The sequence below is a fragment of the Coregonus clupeaformis genome, chromosome 23 (assembly GCF_020615455.1).
Source record: "Coregonus clupeaformis isolate EN_2021a chromosome 23, ASM2061545v1, whole genome shotgun sequence".
In the NCBI taxonomy this organism is placed as follows: Eukaryota; Metazoa; Chordata; class Actinopteri; order Salmoniformes; family Salmonidae; genus Coregonus; species Coregonus clupeaformis.
In genome coordinates this window covers 21,764,364-21,786,917 of record NC_059214.1, presented here as the reverse complement: position 1 = coordinate 21,786,917, position 22,554 = coordinate 21,764,364, and the positions used below count along the sequence as shown (strand labels likewise).

Genomic DNA, 22,554 nt, shown 5'->3' with positions numbered 1-22,554 from the left:
ATATAGCTAGCTATCTCTCGCTCTCTCTCTCTCTTGCTTACTTCTTCATTTTGAAAGAAATTCATTTGTTCAAAACTGTTAAACTATTGTCTTTCTCTCTCTTTTTGAGTCAACTACTCACCAGATTGTATGCTTTCAGTACTAGATTCATTCTCTGATCCTTTGATTGGGTGGACAACATGTCAGTTCATGCTGAAAGAGCTCTGATAGGTTGGAGGAAATCCTCTGGAAGTTTTCATAATTACTGTGTAAGTCCTTGGAAGGGGGTGAGAACCATGAGCCTCCTAGGTTTTGTATTGAAGTCAATGTACCCAGAGGACGGAAACTAGCTATCCTCCGGCTACACCATGGTGCTACCCAACAGAGTGCTGTTGAAGCTACTGTAGACCTTCATTGCAAAACAGTGTGTTTTAATCAATTATTTGGTGACGTGAATATATTTAGTATAGTTTTATCTTTAATGTTTCACTATTTTTATTTTTATGAAATTCACTGAGGAGATTGGCCCTCCCCTTCCTCATCAGAGGAGCCTCCACTGCTGTAAACACTGTAAAACACATTGAGTTAGAAAACAGGTGCACAACCGAAGTAGGGTATTCATTACCTGTCACAAGCTGATGTGGATGCAGTGTTGGAGTCAGGCGCAGGACACAGAAGCTCAGTCAAAACGACTTTACTAGTCAACAAGACAATACAAAATAACGGGCCTCAAACACTGGAGGCGAGCGATTACGCATACAGTGCGTAAATACACTATAAACACGAGAACAAATACCATACATCAACGGACAGGCGGACAATCACACACAACTGCAAACAAAACTAAAGGAAACTTATAGGTGACCTAATCAATACATAACACGAAACAGGTGCACTAACAAGACAAGACCAAACAAACATCGAGACATCAAGCGGTAGTAGCTAGTACTCCGGGGACGACGAACGCCCGAAGCCTGCCCGAGCAAGGAGGAGGAGCAGTCTCGGCGGAATTCGTGACATTACCATTTGTTAACAGTTTCTCCATCTCAGCCACATTCTCATTTTCTAACTCTCATATTCTGCATGATCTTCTTTCCTTTGTCCTAAAAATAATACAATCCAAAATTAAGCCAAATATTTGCTTAATCTTTAAAGAGTTAAGATGTATAGATTTGGAAAGGTTTCGTACCTTGGTGCTATCAATGATTGCAGCTGTCACGGTTTCGGCCGAGGCTGCTCCTCTTCCTTGTTCGGGCAGGCTTCGGCGGTCGTCGTCTCCGGAGTACTAGCTGCCACCGTTCTATGTTTCATGTTCGTTTGGTTTTGTCTCTTTGTAACACCTGTCCCTTGTTTGTGTTTGATTATGTTCCCTATTTAGTTCCGTTTGTTTGGGTCAGGTGTTATGCGTGATTGTTTATTGTCAGCCTGCCTCAGAGGAGTTTGTATCTCTCGTTGTTGTTTTTTCGAGAGTTCGCACTGCGTGCGCTTTTCTTGTTTATCCGCACTGTGTTTGTGCGTAATTGTTCGCGCCACCCGGTTGGGTTGGCGACTCATTGTTCATGTGTTGGACATTACTAAAGTCTGTTGAAGTCATCCTGGTTCCTGCGCTTGATTCCTTTCACTCATCCACACACAGCACTCTGACAGAATCACGCATCATTCCATGGAATCAGCAGGAGCGACCGCGCCAACAGCAGGTATGGAGGAACGTCTTCGTGGGCAGGAGGATCGGATTAACCAGGTCTGTCATGCCCTGGAGGGGGTGATGAACACTCTCCACCGATGGGAAACCAGCGGGGTACCCACGACCCCACCTACCGAACCATCCCCATCGGTCAGTCCTCCTGTCCCATCTCCGGAACCCAGTGGGATTCGGCTCTCGCTCCCGAGGGCGTACGACGGCTCCACTGCCGGGTGTCAAGGGTTCCTGCTGCAAGTGGAGCTCTACCTCGCCACCGTACACCCGGCGCCCTCGGGACACGAGAGCGTCTCAGCCCTCATCTCCTGTCTCACCGGCAAGGCGTTGGAGTGGGCCAACGCCGAATGGAGGAGAATGGACGCCGCTACCACTACCTATGCGGAGTTCTCCCGCCGCTTCCGTGCTGTGTTTGACCATCCACCAGAGGGGAAGGCGGCGGGGAGCGTCTGTTCTACCTCCGACAGGGGATGAGGAGCGCCCAGGACTTTGCCTTGGAATTCCGGACTCTAGCGGCCGATGCAGGGTGGAATGAGCGGGCCCATATAGACCACTTCCGTTGCAGCCTCCCGGGAGGACGTCCAGCGAGAGTTGGCGTGCAGGGACACCTCGTTGACCTTTGACCAACTTGTCGACATGGCCATTCGGCTGGATACCCTGCTCGCCACCCGTGGACGTCCCGGGTGGGGTTCGCCCATTCCACTCTCCAGCACCTCCGAGCCGAGCCCTATGGAGCTCGGGGGTGCTGGCGCTAGAGAACGGAGGAGTAGGAACCCGAGGGGTGCCGTCCCCTGCACTAACTGTGGCCGTGGAGGGCACACCGCGGCTAGGTGTTGGGGAGGGTCCCCCGGTGGAGGAAAAGGCAGGTCACGCATTGGGGGGTCCCCCCAGGTGAGTAGGCGCCCTACTTACCCAGAGCTTTCTGTCGTGCACCTAACCTTGCCTGTTTGTTTTCCACAGGTTGCACCTCGTTCCCAGCATAAGGCGCTGGTAGATTCAGGCGCAGCTGGGAATTTTGTAGATCGCCAGTTTTGTATAGAGTTAGGGATTCCCCTCCTTCCAGTTGATAAGCCTTTCCCTGTTCATGCCCTAGATAGCCGTCCGTTAGGGTCTGGGTTGATTAGGGAGGTCACAGCGCCCCTTCAAATGATGGCGCAGGAGGGTCATGAGGAGACGATTCAGCTCTATCTGATTGACTCTCCTGCGTATCCGGTAGTGCTGGGCCTTCCCTGGTTGATGACCCATGACCCTACTATTATGTGGCGAGAGAAAGCTCTTAAAGGGTGGTCTGCCCAGTGTGAGGGGCGGTGTCTGGGTGTTTCCATAGGGGCGACCTCGGTGGAAAGTCCGAATCTAATGACAGCACTGCATATTCCCCCCGAGTATGAGGATTTGAAACTGGTGTTTAGTAAGACTAGGGCGGCGCAGCTGCCGCCTCATAGACGGGGGGATTGTGCGATAGATCTCCAGTCAGGAGCAGCTCTCCCGCGGAGCCATGTGTATCCCTTGTCTCAAGAGGAGAGGAAAGCAATGGAGACGTACATCGCTGAGTCTCTGAGACAGGGATACATACGGGCCTCCACTTCACCCGCTTCCTCTAGTTTCTTTTTTGTGAAGAAAAAGGATGGAGGTCTGCGCCCGTGTATTGATTACCGCGGTCTCAATCAGATTACGGTGAAGTACAGCTATCCACTTCCTCTGATTGCGACTATGACGGAGTCACTGCACGGTGCGCAGTTCTTTACAAAATTGGATCTCAGGAGCGCATATAACTTGGTGCGCATTAGAGAGGGCGATGAATGGAAGACAGCGTTTAGCACGACTTCCGGACACTACGAGTATCTAGTCATGCCATATGGGTTAATGAATGCTCCCTCAGTCTTCCAATCCTTCGTCGATGAGATTTTCCGGGACATGCAGGGACAGGGAGTAGTCGTGTACATCGACGACATTCTGGTGTACAGTCCTACCCGAGCAGAGCATGTAGCCCTGGTGCGCCGAGTATTGAGGAGGCTGTTGGAGCATGACCTATATGTCAAGGCAGAGAAATGTCTGTTTTTTCAGAAGTCGGTCTCCTTTCTGGGTTACCAGTTGTCTGCGTCAGGGGTGAAGATGGAGGTAGACCGGGTGTCAGCTGTGCGTAATTGGCAGACCCCAACCACTGTGAAGGAGGTGCAACAGTTCTTGGGTTTTGCGAATTATTACCGGAGGTTTATCCGGGGTTTTGGACAGGTGGCAGCTCCCATAACGTCTCTGTTAAAGGGGGGTCCGGTGCGCTTGCGGTGGTCAGCTGAGGCGGACAGGGCTTTTGGGAGACTGAAGGACCTGTTTACCTCGGCGCCGGTGTTGGCGCATCCGGATCCCTCTTTACCGTTCCAGGTAGAGGTGGACGCGTCAGAGGCCGGTATAGGGGCCGTTCTTTCCCAACGTTCTGGCACTCCACCTAAACTCCGTCCCTGTGCGTTTTATTCTAAAAAGCTCAGTCCGGCGGAGCGGAATTATGACGTAGGAGACAGGGAGCTGTTAGCCGTGGTACAGGCCCTAAAGGTGTGGCGGCATTGGCTCGAGGGGGCTCAACACCCTTTCCTCATTCTAACTGACCATCGTAACCTGGAGTACATCCGGGCGGCTAGGAGACTGAATCCTCGCCAGGCCCGCTGGACTATGTTTCTAGCCCGGTTTGTGTTTAAAATCACATACATCCCTGGGTCCCAGAACGGGAAGGCAGATGCTCTGTCTCAGCGGTATGACGCGGAGGAGAGGTCCGTTGAGCCCACGCCCATACTACCAGAGTCTTGTCTGGTTGCACCGGTGGTGTGGGAGGTTGATGGCGAGATCGAGCGGGCGTTACGCACCGACCCAAGTCCTCCACAGTGTCCAGTGGGTCGGACGTACGTTCCGCTCGAGGTACGCGATCGCCTCATTTGTTGGGCTCATCGTCCCCCTCCTCTGGCCATCCGGGTATCGGCCGGACAGTGCACTGCCTTAGCACGAAGTACTGGTGGCCAACGTTAGCTAGGGATGTGAGGATTTATGTCTCCTCCTGTTCGGTGTGTGCCCAGTGTAAGGCGCCCAGACATTTGCCCAGGGGTAAGCTACAACCCCTGCCTATTCCACAACGACCCTGGTCCCACCTCTCGGTGGATTTTGTTACCGACCTTCCCCCTCACAGGGGAATACTACCATCCTGGTCGTTGTGGATCGGTTCTCGAAGGCCTGTCGTCTCCTTCCCATGCCGGGTCTACCCACTGCCCTACAGACCGCTGAGGCTCTGTTTACCCATGTCTTCCGGCATTACGGGGTACCCGAGGATATAGTGTCTGACCGAGGCCCCCAGTTCACCTCCAGAGTGTGGAGAGCGTTTATGGAACGGTTGGGGGTTTTCGGTAAGCCTTACCTCGGGTTACCACCCGGAGAGTAATGGGCAGGTTGAACGTGTTAACCAGGAGGTGGGTAGGTTTCTGAGGTCTTATTGCCAGGGCCGGCCGGAGGAGTGGGCGAGATACGTTCCGTGGGCCGAAATGGCACAGAACTCTCTCCGCCACTCCTCCACCCAACTAACCCCTTTCCAGTGTGTGTTAGGGTACCAGCCGGTTCTGGCACCTTGGCACGAGAGCCAGATCGAGGCCCCTGCGGTGGATGAATGGGTACGGCGCTCGGAGGAAACATGGAACGCTGCCCACGTACATCTGCAGCGGGCCATCCGTCGGCAGAAAACGAGCGCCGATCTCCACCGCAGTGAGGGGCCTGTGTACGCACCTGGAGATCGAGTCTGGCTCTCGACCAGAAACCTGCCCCTCCGCCTGCCCTGCCGGAAGCTGGGTCGGCGGTTTGTGGGGCCATTCAAAGTCCTGAGGAGGTTGAACGAGGTGTGTTACAGGTTAGAACTGCCTATTGACTATAGGAATATTAACCCCTCGTTCCATGTGTCTCTCCTCAGGCCGGTGGTAGCTGGTCCACTCCAGGAGTATGAGATAGAGGAGACTCCTCCGCCCCCGTTGGACATCGAGGGGGCTCCGGCGTACACCGTGAGGTCCATCCTTGATTCGAGACGCCGGATGGGGGGTCTTCAATATCTCGTGGAGTGGGAGGGGTACGGCCCGGAGGAGCGGTGCTGGGTGCCAAGGAGGGACATATTGGACCAGTCCCTGCTGACCGAGTTCCATCGGGGTCATCCTGCGCGCCCTGCTCCGCGTCGTCCGGGTCGTCCCTGAGCCCCGGGTCGGCGCACGGCTGGCACCGCGCGTCAAGGGGGGGGGTACTGTCACGGTTTCGGCCGAGGCTGCTCCTCTTCCTTGTTCGGGCAGGCTTCGGCGGTCGTCGTCTCCGGAGTACTAGCTGCCACCGTTCTACGTTTCATGTTCGTTTGGTTTTGTCTCTTTGTAACACCTGTCCCTTGTTTGTGTTTGATTATGTTCCCTATTTAGTTTCGTTTGTTTGGGTCAGGTGTTATGCGTGATTGTTTATTGTCAGCCTGCCTCAGAGGAGTTTGTATCTCTCGTTGTTGTTTTTTCGAGAGTTCGCACTGCGTGCGCTTTTCTTGTTTATCCGCACTGTGTTTGTGCGTAATTGTTCGCGCCACCCGGTTGGGTTGGCGACTCATTGTTCATGTGTTGGACATTACTAAAGTCTGTTGAAGTCATCCTGGTTCCTGCGCTTGATTCCTTTCACTCATCCACACACAGCACTCTGACAGCAGCCACCACCACCCCCTCATGTTCGACAAACAATGGATGTTTGCGATGTGGCTTGCTCTGGAAGTGGGGTATCTTCTTCACAGGGTCATCAGGACCATGACATGGAGAGCTAGTCTGCTTCAACTGTTTAATGTCTTTCACAAAGACAAAAGGTTTGAAAACCGACCTGTTGGGTGAGAAAGGATCCTTAATTTGACATACATTTGCATAAACTTGAGATGGAACAATAACATTGCTAGGTAGGGTGTGTGAGCGGTGGTCAGCTCCATACTGTACCTCTCAGGGTCAGGAGTTCCAGTGATGTAGTGCACCCCCAGCAGGGTGGGGTCTGTTGGTACGACAGACACCATGCTTCCTGTTGTCATGAACATCCCCTCCATGTTGATGCAACTGTCCTTGTCCCTCAGGATATCCATCATCGTCTCAGCTGTGATATGTCCTAAATACTCTGATTCATTGTCAATTGTTCGCATGCTATATGGATTCAATGCTGTTTCAAATTATCTCATCAAACCCAATTCTTCTACACTTGACCCAAACAACTAAACCTAAAGATGTACATAATCTTCATATTTAACCAACTAACCTTTGCTTCTCTCCAGTAGGTTCCGCACTTCGCAGTAATGGCTGCCAGACATCTCTATTCTGGCTGTAGTCATGAAAGAGTACGTCTCAGCGAAACTGAACGGGGCCTTCCCATCCCACCAGCCTTGGCTCTTGGCATACTCCCAGGGTGTTCCTTATTTATCTTGGTTGTTATTGAGTATTAATTGGAGATTTTACGATATCCATCTAGAGGAGGATACAACATATTACCAACAAAAAAAAGTTTTCAAGTTGGGCAAACTCAAACCCTGATAGCTAATTACCTTCCACTCTCTCTGCTGCCCAGTACTTCCCAGACGTCTCAATCACCCAGGACTCAGTCCTGTATGAGATGAGGAAGCTATTGTGGTAGGTAAAGCCAGACTGGTCCTTCATGCAGTTTGCTCCCATGCCATATATCTCCAGCAGCTCAGCAATAACATCCACAGTCTTCTGAGCAGTCTCAGCTCTCTCCAGACCAAGTCTGCCAAGACATAACCATCACATTGATGAGTCCTCATTCTGTGCTTCATAGTGCAATGCATTTTTATTTTACCAGCAATAATTAACAAATACCAGAGCAATACTTAGTTGAAGAATGACAAACTACAGACAGGAACATATACTGCACAGTATTTTTGTTGTTGTTTTGGCTCTGTACTCCAGCACCTTGAAAGGATAATGACTATGAGGTTACATTTACATTTGAGTCATTTAGCAGACGCTCTTATCCAGAGCGACTTACAGTAGTGCATACATTTTCATAGTTTATTTTCCATACTGGTCCCACATGGGAATCGCACCCACAACTCTGGTATTGCAAGCGCCATGCTCCACCAACTGAGCCACATGGGACAGGTTAAAGTGCAGACTGTCAGCTTTAATGTGAGGGTATTATCATCCATATCAGGTGAACCGTTTAGCAATTACAGCACTTTTTGTACATAGTCCCCCCGTTTTAGGGGACCAAAAGTATTAGCACAAATTCTCTTACATTTGTATTAAAGTAGTAAAAAGTTAAGTATTTGGTCTCATATTCATAGCACGCAATAATTACATCAAGCTTGTGACTACAAATTTGTTGGATGCATTTGCTGTTTCTTTTGATTGTGTTTCAGATTATTTTGTGCCCAATAGAAATTAATGGTTAATAATGTATTGTGGCATTTTGAAGTTGCTTTTATTGTAAATAAGAATATAATATGTTTCTAAACACGTATACATTAATGTGGATGCTACCATGATTACTGATCATCCTGAATGAATCGTGAATAATGATGAGTGAGAAAGTTACAGACACACAAATTAATATTTACCATTATTTCTATTGGCCACAAAATAATCTGAAACACAACCAAAACAAACAGCAAATGCATCCAACAAATTTGTAGTCACAAGCTTGATGTAATTATTGCATGTTATGAATATGAGACCAAATACTTAACTTTTTACTACTTTAATACACATAAGTGAATTTGTCCTAATCCTTTTGGTCCCTAAAATGGGGGGACTATGTATAAAAATGGTTGTAATTTCTATACGGTTCACCCGATATGGATGAAAATATCCTCATATTAAATGGTATCATTTCAAATCCAAAGTGCTGAAGTACAGAGCAAAACAACAACAAAAATCACTATCCCAATACTTTTGGAGCTCAGCTGGCAGATATTCACTTGACAAAATCCATGCCAAGAAGGGCCTTCTCAGTCATCCTCCTCAGCACTCTCTTCCAATACTCTCTCTGCCCCCCACACACGATCATTTAACCATACACTGGACATTGCTAGACTACAATCTGAAATAATCAGTTGACTTCAGTTTGGTGCATGTTACCTGTCGCTGCAGCCAAGTACCGGATCACAAATTGTAGCCGACAATATACTTGTTAAATGTTACTAGGTAAATGAATTGCGGCCCATCTGACATGTATCACGTTGATTCATAGATAGCTAACGTTAGGATTTAAATTGGTTATGAGGACAATTATGGCAAATTAGATAGCATAGCTATCTAAAAAATATATGACTTGGTTATGTTTCGCCAACTTTATCCCTTGTATCATCACACAGGTATGGATAGCAGAGCAGAAAATAACATTCGCGAAAAAGCAGGAGGATCTAATGAATTCGTACCTAAAAGAACAAGACGCTTAGAACAACAGGTTGGTTACAGATGGTCCAATGATCTGTGGCTACACAACATGTTCGAGATACATTTGATCTCCATTGTTCCATCTATGCCTTTACATAGGCCTTTTTATTTAGTCTCATTATTTCCCCACTGAAATAAATTGTGGCGTACGGAGGCAAACTCTGGTCGCAGAGTAACAGGCAAACAACCTACGCATCGTGCCATTTAGGCTGGGTTAACCCACTTGGTGGGAATTATAATGTATAATATAATTCGCTAGGATTGCTACACTGCATCAGACGAACTCGAACGCATGTCCCGTGCTTCGACCATATAGTTTGTCTTGTGTAAATTCACAGCTCTAATTTATAATATAACAGATATAACCATTGTCTGCCTTTTGAGTTGTTAAAACCTTTCTCATAGACTGTTGATGGGAGATGATCGTGTGAAGAATGGTCTCAACTTCATGTATGAAGTTCCACCTGCGGCAGACAATGTTAACTACATCCATCTTGGTTCTGCATCTTTACCATACTGAATAATACAAATGAAACCATATGACTGCACTCCGTCCTCCCACACTCTGCAATACTGAGAAGAGGAGACCAAGGAGGTGCAATGTTTAATAAGAGTCCCTCTCTTGTTCACAGTTGCATACTTGTTTCTCAAAGCAAGCATTGCTAGTTTGGTCAATGTTGTAGATTTAAAGGCATATGTTAGTTTATTATTGTTCAAAATGTAACATTTTTATATTATTTTACAGGAAGGAGAATCAGAAATCAAGTTTGCGTGGCAAAAGACGTCCCCTCGAGAGAAGTAAGTTGCGAATTGTGTTGATCAAAATAAATATTCAGATGACTTGAGTCCTACTATTAGTTTACCTTTGCATTTGGTGATACTTTCGCTTTCATCTTTGTACGTATGCCAAGGATGACATGGCTGTTAGAGATCAACCATTTGGAATTCAGGTGAATATATGAAACTTTTGCATAGATTAATATTGTGCCGTTTTCCCATTTGTGTTGAATTAACTCATGACATACCTATTTATGACAATCTGCTGTTAAATGTGATTACCCTCAGAGCTAGGCTAAATATTATCCTATTAACAAAATAAATGTGATGGCATTTGACACTTGGTGGTGCTAAAGTAAAGGATTATATTTAACTCGGGATAACGATGTGTTAATTTACATTATGGCAGGTGTCTATGTAGTATATATGCTTTGCTTGTCGTCATTGCAATTGGGTCGTATGGGAGGTGTTATAAGTGATGGAATGAATGGATAAGTCCAGTCTAATGACCTGTGATTTTCAGGTGCGCAACGTGAGATGCGTCAAGTGTCACAAATAGGGCCATGTGAATACAGACAGAGTGCCCTCTCTTCCGCCTGTCTGGGATCAATGCCAGCGCTGCGCCCACAGAGGAAGCAGGTACAAATAACAATCTGACCTACCTGGATAAATAGAGGAAAAAGGTTGACTGCTAATTCCAAATAATATTTCACAGATGTAGCTAATTGTTTATTTTAAACTAAATGTTATGACGTTTATATTCATATTTTCATTCTTAACAATGAAATGATCCTCTCTTTTTTTTGCACCGACTTTGAAATAATTTGAATAAAGAACCTAATTGCAATAATAATTTGTCCAATAGAATGGGCATTCAGTATTACATTGGACATTTGTGGAAAGTCTTGTAACATGTTGTAGCAGTAGTTTTCATCACTCCTGGTGTCCTGTAGAGCTTCCAGAGTGGAGCTGATTCTGACTCCTACAATCAGGAAGTGAAGTAGTAAATTCATGTTTACCGCGGGAGAGTCTTGCGCATGGTGTTGATGGTGGAGGGCCATAATGGAGCCCCTCCTGTGCTGGGAGAAAAATGCAATTCTTGTGTATTCTGATTCCACTAACCACTGCTTTGGGAGAGTGATATTGTATGATTTGCTCAGCCTGAAGACGAGTGAGTTGATTTGGTGTCCCTTTCTGTTAACAAAGCCGCCCCTGAATTCCCCACTGTGGAAGCAGTGACGGATGTGGACAGACATCAATGGGACTTTGAGGCTGTGATTTGTGCTAACAGGTCCGTCGATGCACCCCTCCGAGTTAATGGTGGAGATGTGAAACAGTGTGTTTGCCCTGAAGAAATGTGTCCTTGGAAGAAATTCTACTGTTTGTGATCCATCGCAGGTAATCTTCTGTTCCTCTTCCACCCTGAAGAAAAAGACAAACAATATCCATGGCAGATCCCCGGTCTAAATGTGATTGCTGAAAAATGGCCAATTATCAGAGTAAACCACTGAGCTCTTCCAGTCGCTGCAAGTTTAGTCAATTGGGCAGATGTGATGAGACTAACTGCTAAAATTATAGGAGTGTTGCAACACCAGATGCAATAGTATATAGTTTAACCCCCCTCCCCCATAATCCCCCCTCAAACAGAAGCAGGGGTTGTTCTACTCTTACTTACTTCGCTTCTAAACATTTGTGACCTCTTCTTTATGAAGTTTTATTCATGTTTTGTTAGTATTTGATGCATGCTTTTTTATTTTAATTGTTTGATTTATTACGAATTGTTTTTATGCTATAGGAGTATGTTGTCAATGAAGAAGAGGAGGATCCTGAGGTTGAATTCCTGAAGTCGTTGACCACTAAACAGAAATTAGAAGCTCCTCAGGTAGGAGAGCACCACCATTCATAGATTTAGTTGTTTAGAATATAATATGCTTATTGTAAAATAAGACAAAGACTCTGAGAGCTCCAGTGAAAGTAGGAGATGCAGTGACTCAGACTCTGACAGCTCCAGTGAAAGTAGGAGCAGCAGTGACTCAGACTCTGACAGCTCCAGTGAAAGTAGGAGCAGCAGTGACTCAGACTCTGACAGCTCCAGTGAAAGTAGGAGCGGCAGTGACTCAGACTCTGAGAGCCAGAAGAGAAAGAAGAAGGGCAAGAGAAATTACTCCTGTGGTGATAACAACACGGAGAGTGATGGATGAGTCAAGAGTAAGACCTAGGGCTCCTCTCACAGGAGCAGGTCACGGAGCCCAACCTCCAGACAGAAACAGCACAAAGACGATACCAGAGAGGAGAAAGAAACAAGGACTGAGCCAGGCAGGAGCGAGGCCAGAAAGTACTGTCCAGAGAGAAAGATGAAGGTCAGGAGAGACACAGACACGACAGCAGGGAGAGGCAGAGAACCAGTAGCAGCTCCCAGAGAGGGAGGGAGAGCATGAGAGAGAGAGAGAGAGAGAGAGATGAAAAGTAGAAGAGAGAGGAATAGAAGTAGGAGCAGAGATGAAGCAAAGGAGAAGGAGAGGAGTAGGAGCAGAGGGAGGGAGAGAGAGGGGAGGCAAAGGGAGGAGTAGGAGTAGGAGCAGAGGGAGGGAGGGAGATGCAGAAACGAGCCAGAAGCAGAGGGAGAGCTGAGAGAAAACACTGAACTGTGAGAGTAGACAATCTTACAAATTGGGCCAGTGATACCTTTTTATTTTGCTGATGTAAACATTTTTGACACGAAAGTGTAATGTTTTGAAGGTTTTATGATGCTATTGTTAATATGTAGATTTTTCTTGGGGGGCCCACTTATTAAACATTAAACAAACACATAGAAACCAACGTTTTAGTAGCCTATAGTATCCATCATGTTTTGGTGTTACCTGCTAGCTGGCTGCTACAGTAAAATGAGTGCAGGGGCGTATTCATTACAACATTTACATTTTACATTTTAGTCATTTAGCAGACGCTCTTATCCAGAGCGACTTACAGTCAGTGAGTGCACACACTTTTTTTTCATACCCCCGTGGGAGCAGCAGTGACTCAGACTATGCCGATTCTGTTGCAAAATGTTGAACAGAAGCAAACGGAATTAAACGGGGGAGGGACCTACCTGAATGTGTCCAATAGAAACTATTGTTTTAGTTGAAAAACGTTCAGTTTTTGCAACTGTTTGGACTAGTGATTACAACCCTGCTCCTCAAATACAGTTCTTATTTTCCTCCACTAGAGGGCAGCAGTATACCTAAAATAACTTGAACCACAGAAATGTTTTCCGTTTGTCAGATTATTGAACAAATGCATGTCTTGCATGCACTATTATTCATGGTTGTCACTTCAGTCCCGAGAACCCGCTTCAGCATACTATAAGAATATTATTGCACCTCGAACTTTAAATATAGTCAACTGTGCTCACATGGTTGTGACCGTGCTTCATTACATGTGTTACAAGTTTAGCCTAATTATGTAGGCTTGTTTCACAGTGGTCTTTTGGAAGTGCCCTAAACGGGGGCATGGTTGACTAATGACAATCAATCTATGATTGTTCCTTATGCGATGCATACGATTAGGCCTGCGTAAGTGATTAGTGTGTAGACATCAAGTTTGTTTCAAATATTTAACAATGAATACCCAATTCTGAATCGAAATCAATGCATGTAACTTTATTCTTCCTGCCCATGATTTACGCAACATTGCGCGCCTGTCGGCCTTTGGAGATTACTTGTTGCATTACCTGCATGACATTATCATCATGACGGATAAAACAGAAGAAAGAATGAGGTCATTGGGGTTCATTTGAGATTTGACATATTGAACTGTGTAACCTACCAGTCCGTATTTGTTTTGGAGCCATATATTTTATGGCAAAGCAATAACAATGAGATTGATAATTACTGCGTCGATATGATATGCTTTGATAAGAATTCCTGATCAGGAAAAGGAAAGTCGAGAATTGCTTGCATGTTTTATTTTATTTCAGTCGCTTCAGATTAGTATATTCTGTATAGACAGACTATTTAACCTTTTGCAATGATGCTGCGAGGTGTGTACCTAAATGCTGTAGACCTATGGCAATTGGTTTGATGAATTGGGATTTTATCATTATCACAATACAAATATTTTTTCGTGACCTTCCATTGTGAAATTGACATTTTTTGACCCTGGGGACAAGAGGAGAATGGCCCGAGGCCTTGAGCAGTGAGATGTTTCCCGTGTCCGGTAAAGTCGCACTGGTTCTCTTCTTTGATCTCTCTTTATTGTGTCTTGAAAACAAAGATGACTTCTGCCTAATGCTCAGCGAGAGGGCATTCCATGGAAAAGCAACAAAGCGATAAATGACAGCACTTTACTGTCCGCAACCCCAGGCGTCTCTCTCCCCGAAGCATTTTGACGCACTTGGCTCGTGTTGAATTTAACGCCCTTTTGTAGCCATATAATAGCAAACTATGCTAATGAATTACAGCCTAATACTTATTTATGTCTTCATGAAAATGGAACGAAATTCAAATCCACTAAAGTGTGTAATGAAAATATTATATTTGCCCACAAGAAAAACAGTAATTTACTTAATGTACCTATGCGGCCAAATAACCAAAACAATTTTTTCAAAAAATAAATAAAAAGAACATAAAGAAAGTCACTGCAAATAAACATCTATTTTATCACAAATAAACATCAACTTTTAACTGCAGGTTGCATTAATTTATCATTAATGTTCGGTTATATTATAATAGCCTATTGAATAGGCCTATTTTATTTCACCTGTAGGCTACATTTAAAAGTTCACATTTATATTAAATGCAAAATATAGGCTATAATACGTTGTCTTTTCTAGTCTTTGACAATTTAAGCTGTTTATTCTTAAACTCGAATTCGTGGTTATAGAAAAATTTACATTTTATTTTTTTATTATTATTTTCGTGATCTCCTCAAAGCCAGCCACACAAAAGGAAATGAAAATAATTTTCCTCTATTGCCTTCTGGTCAATTTAACTTCCTCTTCAGAAAGAGGTTATCTAGATGAGATGCCTCTCCCTAACATATTCCCAGGCCTGGGCTCACGCTGTAATTATTCCCCGGGTTTTTCTTTGAGATCGGACGCTGCACTGGGTAAGCACAAAGAAGTCAGAGAGCATCCTTGAACCCTTTCAATACGGGGCCACTGATATTCAAATAACATGCAGGAACCATTTGACTGCGCCGCGACAAGAGCATTTCAAATTCATCATTTGCATATGGCTTTTTACCCCTTCTTCTTTTCAAAAGTTTAGAAACAGTTCCCATAACATCAAATCAAGTGTAGAGTTTAAAGGAAAGCTTAGAGATGCTTTATCCTTATTCTTGGACTGCCATCTTTCCGTTTGACATGCAAATTAAATCAGTTAATTTGGACAATTAAAATAAATATTCAGGAGGCCTTTGTCATCAAAACCCCCTGGAAGCCCCCAGATAAAGTAAAGCTGAACAAATGATGTCTCGGAGATTAATTAGATATTTGATAATACACGAATCTCTAATCGCAAATACAAGACACATGGGGTTGCAATGTGCTCCAAGTCATAATTAATACCATTTAACAAGATTTTCATTTGGGCATGAAATGTCTTTTCCGGGGCATTAACTATTGATTTATTCCTCAGAGAGAATGCACGTCAATGTGCGATTGCCTATATCAGCAATGTATGATTGATTTTATGTAAAGGAACACTCTTGCCTATCTACATTTTACGTTTGGCAATCGTTCATATTTACAATTTATACCATCAAATAAATTACCTTTGTTTATCATTTATTTTCATTTCGCATAATGAAAACAAATATGGGACACAATATAGTGAAACATTCCCATCACACGACTACTGCCTCAGATTTGAGATCATTTTAATTATGACAAAATGAAAGGCTTATACGTGTGACTTTATACAAGTAAACATTTATATATTTGTAGCAAAGAAATGAAATGGTTAACTGAATTGAAAAAGCTGTGTACATACATATCCACAAAGTGCATTGAAAGTAAACTCCCTGAATTCCAGGATCCCAAACACGAATGAAACAATCATAATTCACATTTACATGAAAATAACACATCGTTTGTTGTCAATATGTACAATATGATGGCGACTCACATGGGCCAACCAAGTTCATTTGGGTTAGCTCGCCCCTTTTACGCACTGATCGTAAAAAGTACTCCGGTTAATTTTTAAGTTGACAGCTTTATAGTTAAGTAATTTCATATAATATAGAATAATTATCCTTTTCGTTTGATGGTGAATAACGAGTTGAACATATTCAATTAAGATCAAATTATTATTATTTTCAAATGCTTTGCGTAAAATCTTATTTTCGTCCAATACTGTCTCTCAAACCCAGACCCGTTTTTAATACATGTACCAGTTTTGATAGCCTACTGGTAATTTGCTTTATAAAGTTAGTTTCAAGGTCATTCAAATAACAGCCATTCAGGGCTCGTCATGAGGAGATGGGCCCTTGATTCTCGGGTTTACCCCGTCTAAAATGAGTTCTGGGGACTCGGACCTGGGGGTCTCCAGGTTACTGGTGTCGGTGTCACTGTCGCTTCCCTTTTTGCCTTCTCCACCACCGGCAGTGTGGGTTTTAATGTGCTTGCTCAAATGGTCGCTCCTCATAAAGCGCTTGTTGCATACTGGGCAAGCAAACCTTTTCTCACCGGTGTGGGTACGGAGGTGTCTCTGAAGTTCATCTGATCTTGTAAACCTTTTGCCACAAAAAAGCCAATTGCAGACAAAGGGCCGCTCGCCAGTATGCCATCTCAAATGCGCTTTAAGATGAGAGGTTTTGCCATACACCTTACCGCAGCCTGGAATGTGACAGCTGTGAAGTCCTTTCCTCCGGAGGCTGGCCCCTGCAGGCCCCAGCCGCTCAGCCTCCTGACAGTTCGGACAGTCGCATGTGGCTCTGCCGGAGTACCTCCTGGATGACCTTGAGGAACCAGAACTGGAACCCGAAATCATAGCGTTGGTGGCAGAGGCGTCCGTGTATGTTGGAATGACTGTTTTGAATCCCTCTTGTGTTAACAGGTGTTGGCTAGTTGATAGAAGATGCGATGCCGTGGGACTTATACCGGTTGAGCTGAATGCCGAATGTGTCAAAGTGGAGAAGTCAGGGTTGTAGCCACTGAGCTGAGAGTGTATGGCTTGGGGGGTCCCGGAGTGCAGGGAGGTCTGCAGCGAGCTTGCAGGGTTTTGGACCTCGAGCCATGAGCCAGGGTTGGTATGAACGTCCCACCACGCGGACGCCCCATTAGTAACATCGCCCGAGATGGTTGAATGGAAACCAGACTTGTACCACGACTCATACGGATGTGCCATCCCTACCCTCGGGTACAAGGTTTCTGCTGATGTGTGGACTTTGGAGATGAAGGCTGATTGCCCAGACTCTTGAGACGAAATGCTCGCTGAGTTGGAAAACAGACTGCTGTACTCTGTGGAAAACGCAGAGGTGGTCGGGGAGGTGGAGGCTAAGCAGAACGCGCTGTTGCCTGTGCCAGTAGTTGATGTTAGTCCGGTCGATCCGCGGCTTGTTGCTACAGTGAATCCAGGGAGACTGGATCCCAAGTTGCAACTAGAAGAGGATCTTTTCCAAGGATGAAATCCGCCTTTTGAAAAAGCACTGGAATCAGGTAGAGTGGTAAGGGGACTGGTATTGCCAATTTTGTTACAAGTAGCAGCCAGCATAGCTAGAGGTGTAGTTCCAAATCGTGGTTCTTCCTGCAAAGACATACATCAATGTACTTTAGAACATTGCAAGCAACATTTACAATTTTCTTTCTGTAAATAAGATACATGTATTTTCTATAAGTATAATTTGCGTCTGCCTATGTGGTCGTCTAACCGTTCGGTTGTTGTGCTTGTTTGGATAGCAATTAGTGAAAAAAGTTCATTCATAAAGAGTGTATCGAAATGTGAGCTAAATATCCACTGAACCAAATAAACAGACACAATCATGGAGGAAATACAGTAATGTTACTCAGTGGAGAGTTTACTGCAGGTCTCGAAAGTTTGCTCATGTGGGTAACCTATTATGAAAGTTAGCAAAAGCTCAAATTATTTTGATTGAGGAAAGTTGTCTATAAACAGATACTTGAGTCACAATTACATCTAAACAAGCACTTTCAATACCTACAGTAACAACAAAACTCAACGATAAAAGAATAATGACCGCAAAGTAGCCTATACTTTTTAGTAAGTGTGAAAGTATAAAGCCTACTTTAGGCATGTTTTACGCACGGAATTGAAAACCAATATTTTGTCGCCTTACCCCAAGTATAGACGTAGCCATATCCAGGGTCTTTGCTATGTTGAATTGGTCACAGTTCTGCAATAGTGTACTTTTCCAATTCGACTCAGGCACTTTGCTTTTCCGTAGTCACACGATTTCTCTCTTGGCTCCGAGCTCCGAGCTCCTACACTACCTAGTTGTAGAGAGCGCGTTCTTTGAAGTACAGCTGGCAAAAGCAAGCAGCCAATCTAAGCGCTGGATTCTTGGCAAGAGGACGAAGTCAGCCAATGAGAGATTCGACCAAGGACAGAAACGCTAAAGCTTCACGTCAATCAATAACAGTTGTGCGGATTTGACTGTCAAGCAAGATACGATTTGGTATTTTTATACATTTTATGTATTCTCCCATCAAGGCTCAATGTGCTCTTTATTGTAGAATCGAGCTCATTTTGGTGTAAGCTAGTTCTCTGCCAGAGGTAAGAATTTGATATGATTTATTTAGAGGTATTTTGTTTCCGGTGCATGAAGCCGCATTCTGTTGCATTTCATAAAGCTTTCTGACCAATTGTATTTTTTATTTATTTCAACTGCAGGTTCTTATATAAATTGTTTTCTCTAGGCCTATATGCACATACTTGTAAAATATAATGTTTTGATGTATAGCTGCCCCTGCTTTTATCCCTCGTGGAGTCCCAAAAATGTTTTATGTTTCATGACATGACATGAGGGGATTGGTGATTATTTAAAAAAAGATATCTATGCGAATTGCAGTGCCTTCATATTTGTCAAAACCAAAGCTGTCATGCACTTTCAGGAATGGAATCGTGTTCATAGGCGCAGGGCATGTGCTTGCTCACACCGTCCATTAAGTTCAGCAGAAGTTCCCATACACTCATCAGCCGGCCAGAAGTGCAATAAGCCGACCCATTATCAATGAATAATGGCTGACTAAAGTGGAGACGCTTGCAATACAAGGTATGTCATACAACAGGTGAATTATCTTAAAAGTTTCCATAGGCTGAAGCGGTGTTGCCATGTGTGCGTTTAAGAGGCTATTGTGGACATGTTTTTAATCTATGTGTGTGTGTGCGGAATGCGCTCGCGCCCGTCCCACTGTCTGTCTGTGCCAATTTACGCGCGTGTGTTGAGGCTGTACAGTTGGGATTTTGGGTTAATTAAAAAGTGACAATTAACTTGATGAGTGGTTGATGTTCTAAGGGCTACAGCCTGTAAACTGTACCAAAATAAAATGATTAGAAAAATATTGCAGACATTGTCATAATAATCACATGAGATGTTGTTTCCCTCATGTCAGCCTGGCGAATGCATTTCATTCAACGATGCAGGCTGATTTAATATGGCACAATGAAACCATAGAGCATTGCACACTAAAGATTTAGGCTATCTGAATATAACGTTTGGAGATACAATTGAACCATTGAGAAAACATGGGGAGCGCATCAACGTTAACCTTTTTTTCCGCCAAATGACTATATATTTTTTCTTCCCTGGAATTGATACATTTTTTAAAGATCACAATGCAATATATGTCAACGTGTTTCACAGCTTGTTAAAACATTTCGGGGTAATGACATAATGTAACAATGGCCTGCTTTGGTGTGAATTATCATCCCTTCAAAATTTAAAGCAATTTTCCAGAGAAAGGCTTCGCCGAAAGCTGTGCATTACAGTATTAAAAACGGGCGAATAATGCACCATTATTGAGCTTGAATGCTGCCAGTCAACCAAGCGCAATTTGTAAAAAGGCTCTCTCTGCTTTAAATCCCCACCTTTGGAGCGGTTAATATAAAACAATTTCATCAAATCCAACGAACGGAGCCAAGAAAAGTGCTTCATTTTTGCAATCATGGCCATTTTTGTGGTGTGCTATTAGCACTATTAAATGTCGATTCTGCATTAACAAATTTGATTGTAATGCCAAAGTGTCTCGAACAGCGTGAGTGTCTGATGTGTATAATTATTATTTTCTCTTTCTCTTTTTCTTTTCTTTAAACTACAATTCTAAATGTTTTGTAGTGTAATGCAACTTTGGTTAAAATGAGGACCATGTCATTCATTGTTGATTATTTGTTATTTATTTTTGCTATGTATAATGATATGCTGGTATTATCTGTCTCTTTGTGTTTTATTTCTATGTATTGGCTCTAAATAAAGAGAAATAATTTATCAATGAGCAAGGCGAAGATAAGGCCCTCGATGGAGTGCTCGCTTTTAATTAGAGTGATTATTCCCACATTATTCAACATCTAACTCATTATTGAAACACTTCTGGAAATATTATGAAGAAGTAAGGAAATATAAAACGAACAAAAACTTTAGAGGTGCAGGCAGATAGTAACAAAATAGCACTAAAACAATTAGGATTAGATTATCTTTCAAAATGACAGGTGTTGGTTCACATATGATTGCACATACTCATTTTGAATTGTGTTGACTTTTTTGCCTTTTTGAATGCCAGTGTAAATTGGAATTTCGTCATGTAAGCCTACCATAATAACAATGTGATAGCCTGCGTAATAGTTGGTAGGCCTACGCAATGCCAGCATCCTTGACGAAATCTTGTCATGGAAAATATTTAAACAGTGTCATTCAAGTGGGAATTTTGAGTTTAATCTCGCATGCAGGACTCCATCCGAGAGCACTTTTCTGTGGCAATTAGGAGCCTATTACAAGTCATTAGATTGATCAATGTACCTTAAACAATGAGAATGATTTATTTGGTAGAACAAAACGCTGTGCATCTATTGTGGTGAGGCTAAGTGACGGTGCATCCATCAAGGCGTTCAACGAGAAAAGATAAATGATTAATCCAAACCTATTCATTTAAACTCTTGGTACAAAAGGCCTTTGACTTGCTTCAAATCTAGATTATTAGAGGCTCGTTTTCTGCATGTTAAACGACTCAGGGTGCTGGATTAGAGCACGTTTTCTGGTCGGTCCCTGCACGGATTAATTTGCTTTGGCTTTGAGGAAAGTTTATTTGTGGACAATTAACTAATCGGTGTAATCTCATGGTCGGGAGTGGTGGAGGTCCACAGGCCTACACCTGTTTCTGTCTAAGCGGGGAAACAATTTAGGGGCAATGATGCCATGCTTGAATTGTAAGTAGTTTTATATGTTAATTGATATCATTATCTGAAAACAGGTGTGTGAGAGTCTACAAAAACCGACAGAAATTTTAAATAAAGTAGGCCTAGCCTACAAGCTTGTTTGGGTCATGGTGATGGTAGCCTATTTTATATAGAAAACAATATTTTCTCATAAACTCGTGTTATTTGTGTCTTGTAAAATCTGTATCAAGATGTATCTCTTTTTATACGATTTGTAGACTAACGCACCAGATCATCGATGTGAGTCTATTTTGCATATGCAAAGACTTGCATGCCATGCTGTTCTCCATGAATTTTCAATGTACAGTATTCAACCTGTTTCTCCTCCGTGTCAGCCCTGCTCTTGCACGGTAAGGATTGTTGGACGCCTTTCACATTTTGCATCCGATGTTTGTAATTTTTCTGGTTATCAAGGGAGTAAAAAAAAAAAAACAATATGTGGGGAAAGACTTATATTCACTATATAATGGTGTATAACAGGCAGACATAGAATCCAATTCGTGTTCAGTATGAAATATAATTTTATTGGGGAGGGAGATAAACCATACTGATAAACCAGGCTGTGGCAAGGAGTAGGCTAGAAGATTCACCTTCAGGGGCGGAATGGAACCAGAAATCGGCCCTGACATTTCAAACACACAGCCCATTTTTTTCCTTGAGGCCCCCACACAAGCCCACTGGGCTAAAATGGACCAGCCCATCTGGCATTTGCCCGAAATGCCAGATGGCCACCCGGCCCCTGTTCGCCTTGTTAAAGGAGCTATAATCCAACAGCTGCTTACTTGTACCGATTTAAATTCTCCCTGATAAGAGGTGCAACCTAACCAGCACACCCTGCCACTGTCATATTGTGTGTGAGGGACTGTCATTTTGGTTATATGCCTGACACTTGGATAGACTCCTGTAATAACTACTATGGTTACTGATATTGGTGTGTGCATATGTTGTCTATGTTCTGTGGTGTCAGACAACACAATCAAGCACATATGACAAGTATTTACCAATGTTCCAGTGCATATAGTGCATATTTGCCAATGTGGGCAGAGATTTTCTATGACAAAATTAAGCTTGGCTCAGCTCATAAATACAGTAGGCCTAATATTAACAAGTGTGTTCTAAATGTAGAAACATGGATCAGCTAGCCATTTACCAGTGTCATCTTTCATTTCGACCAGACGCATGTCCTATTTTGAGAGTGAGGCGTTAGTGTCGATCGGGCTGCCTGGCGGCTGGCTGACGGATCTGGCTGCTCGCGGCTGGGGCTGATCGATCTGGCTGCTCTGCGTCAGCTTGACGG

General features: G+C 43.9%; 1 protein-coding gene and 3 pseudogenes across 1 annotated transcript; 2 read left to right on the top strand and 2 right to left on the bottom strand.

Moving 5' to 3' along the window:
* Window positions 1-520: 520 nt before the first annotated feature.
* LOC121536115 lies at window positions 521-8,671 on the bottom strand (annotated as a pseudogene).
* Window positions 8,672-8,981: 310 nt separating this feature from the next.
* On the top strand, window positions 8,982-12,089 carry LOC121536116 (annotated as a pseudogene).
* Window positions 12,090-15,730: 3,641 nt separating this feature from the next.
* On the bottom strand, window positions 15,731-18,314 carry LOC121536778 (transcription factor Sp9-like). Its single transcript, XM_041844316.2, has 2 exons — window positions 18,166-18,314; window positions 15,731-17,615 (listed from the first exon to the last, which is right to left on the bottom strand). The coding sequence occupies exons 1-2, from the start codon at window positions 18,184-18,186 to the stop codon at window positions 16,329-16,331; spliced, it is 1,308 nt and encodes a 435-aa protein (XP_041700250.2). The 5' UTR covers window positions 18,187-18,314; the 3' UTR covers window positions 15,731-16,328.
* Window positions 18,315-18,377: 63 nt separating this feature from the next.
* The window catches only part of LOC121536779, a 53,458-nt pseudogene continuing 49,281 nt past the window's right edge, over window positions 18,378-22,554 (top strand).